Source organism: Propithecus coquereli, unplaced genomic scaffold, assembly GCF_000956105.1.
Source record: "Propithecus coquereli isolate 6110/MARCELLA unplaced genomic scaffold, Pcoq_1.0 Scaffold209, whole genome shotgun sequence".
Lineage (NCBI taxonomy): Eukaryota > Metazoa > Chordata > Mammalia > Primates > Indriidae > Propithecus > Propithecus coquereli.
In genome coordinates, this window is record NW_012145967.1 from 595,874 (window position 1) to 598,328 (window position 2,455).

Genomic DNA, 2,455 nt, shown 5'->3' on the forward strand with positions numbered 1-2,455 from the left:
TCATAAGTTAACAAATATAAAAATGTCCCAGTTCATACAGAGTGGTCACATTAAATAATGTGAATTGCTGACTGGATGTCAGAATTTAAGTAATTTCTACCTTAGACCGAGTATCAGGGTACTCAGTAGAGTACCTAGATACTAGAGTACCTTTCTTAGTAGAGGCAGATCCTAGTTTATCATTGGGTTGTTGTTATTTTCAAGCATTGACTGTAAGTCTGGAGCAGTGGTCCCCAACCTTTTTGGCACTAGGGACTGGTCTCATGGAAGACAATTTTTCTACAGACTGGTGGGTGGGTGCGGGTGGGGGGTGGTGCCAGGGCTCAGGCGGCCATGCTGATGCAAGCGATGGTGAGGAGAGTGGCTACAGATACAGATGCAGCTTCACTCTGTTGCCCTCCGTGCGCCTCCTGCTATGTGCTCCCCCTTCCTAAGTTTCATGGAAGACAGTTTTTCCACGAGGGGTGGGGGGCAGAGCTCTGCGGCCCAGTCCCTAACAGGCCACGGACTGGTATTGGTCTGCACACCTTTGCATTCCTGTGTTGGTGTCGGTGAAGCTATTTGACCTCAAAAGCCCCTGTACTAATAGTGCTAAGAAACCTAACTGCCGCGTGTACCACTGTTTTCACAGGGGGAGGCTGTACTTACTGCTCCAGTTTGTCACATCAGAAGCACATTTTCCACCTCACCGGCTCAGGGAAATCCTTTCTCTTACCACTTAGGTAGACTGACTTCTCTAGTGACTCAGGCCAAGGCAGAGGGTCCTGGAGGACCCAGCCATGATGACAAAGGTGGGATGTGGGCCTGCGTAGACTTTCCACTAGCTGAGCCCTAAGACCTTTCTTAGACCACATTACTTTCTGATTATGTTTTTTTCTTAACCTCAAAGGTTAGCCTGCCTGCTTCCTTTCCCCCTGCCCCTACTTACTGCATCTCCCCAAGAGCTAAGCACACCATCTTGTCCTCTTTCTTTCCTCCACTTAGACCTGCTTGGGGCATATGGCTGATGCATGTGCAGTGCAGGTTCCTGAGTCCAGCCTTATACTATCGGATCAGAGTCTCTGAGTGATAATCCAGTGACAGGCATGTTTTTAACTTTTTATTATGGAAAGCTACAAACATAGCCAAACAGAGACCGTGCTACAGTTCGCCCTGGTGTGCCTGTTCGCCAGCCGTATGACCATCGTCAGTCCTTGAGCCATTCCTGCTCCGTCTGTGGCCCCGCTTCCTGTCAACCCTCATGATCTGGAAACAAGGCAGATACCTTTTTTCCCCTGTGAATAAATCGCTCTGTGCATTTTTCTCCCAGCTTTTTATTTTTGAAAAGTTTTGGATCTAAAGGGAAAAATGTAATAGTGAATAACCTCTATACCCTTTACTTGGATTCTGCAGTTTTGTCTGATTTATTTCTCTGTGTGTGTATCTTACCTATTTTTTTGTTGCTGAACCACTTGAAAGTAAGTCGGGGTATCATGACAGTTCATTTCTGATACTTTAGCTTGTTTCCCCTAAGAACAGGGACATTCTCTTGTATAATGACAATACAGTTATCGCATTTTGGAAATTTTCCTAAAGAGTCTAGGCCGTTTGTTTAACAGAATATCCTTACATTTAGATTTGTCTTACTGTTCTATCATGACTAGTTTCAAATGACATATTTTTAGCAGGAATACTATGTAGGGGATATGTTCTTCTTGGGACATCACACATGCAAGTTTGTTCACTATTGGCAATATTAAGTGGGTCACCTGGTTAAGGTAGTTTTGCCAGAGCTTCCCATTGTAAGGGCACCTTTGCCCCTTTGTAATTAGCCATACATTGATGATTCTTACCTGAATCAATTATTACAGTGGTGGTTTATCTAAAGAAAGATTCGTCTGTACTTAAGTAGGATACCCAGTCTTAGTTTTCTGGGCATTTTGTTGTTAGAACAGGGGTGGGCAGAAGTAGGGAAGTGAGAGGCTAGGAATATGTTATTCCTGTGAGCTCAGAGGCATGGAAAGTAGCTTCTGTGTGTTTGAGGTGGTCGTGAAGGGTGGTCCTAGTCATACTCTTCGTGTCACGTGTTGATCTAGCCCTACAGTGGGACTACAAGGAATTGTGGTCAGGGAACATGACGAAGGCCCTAGCATTGGGGCTCTGATGGAATGGTGAGTTCTTGTGGCTGCTTGCCTAGAGCTGTACTGTCCAGTTGGCCTTTGGAGATACGAGATGTATAGCTGCTTCTATACATTAGAGACTGCTCCTGTGTGCTCCTGGCTGTGTAACTGTCAGAATAGTCTGCAGTCAGGGCCGTTACTATCTTGAATCATGATCAGATTTGCTTCTGACAGAGGTTCTCTTTTTCAGTGGGTGAATTTGTAAGCGATGTTCTGCTAGTTCCAGAAAAGTGCCAGTTTTTCCACAAAGAGCGGATGGAGGTGTGTGAGAATCACCAGCACTGGCACACCGTAGT

The 2,455-nt window shown here is 45.4% G+C and overlaps 1 protein-coding gene across 1 annotated transcript in view; it reads left to right on the top strand.

Moving 5' to 3' along the window:
• The window catches only part of APLP2 (amyloid beta (A4) precursor-like protein 2), a 72,852-nt gene that overhangs the window by 43,259 nt on the left and 27,138 nt on the right, over nucleotides 1–2,455 (top strand). The window contains exon 4 of the mRNA XM_012644278.1: nucleotides 2,350–2,455. Coding sequence (XP_012499732.1) covers nucleotides 2,350–2,455 — 106 coding nt within the window. The remainder of the gene's footprint in view (nucleotides 1–2,349) is intronic.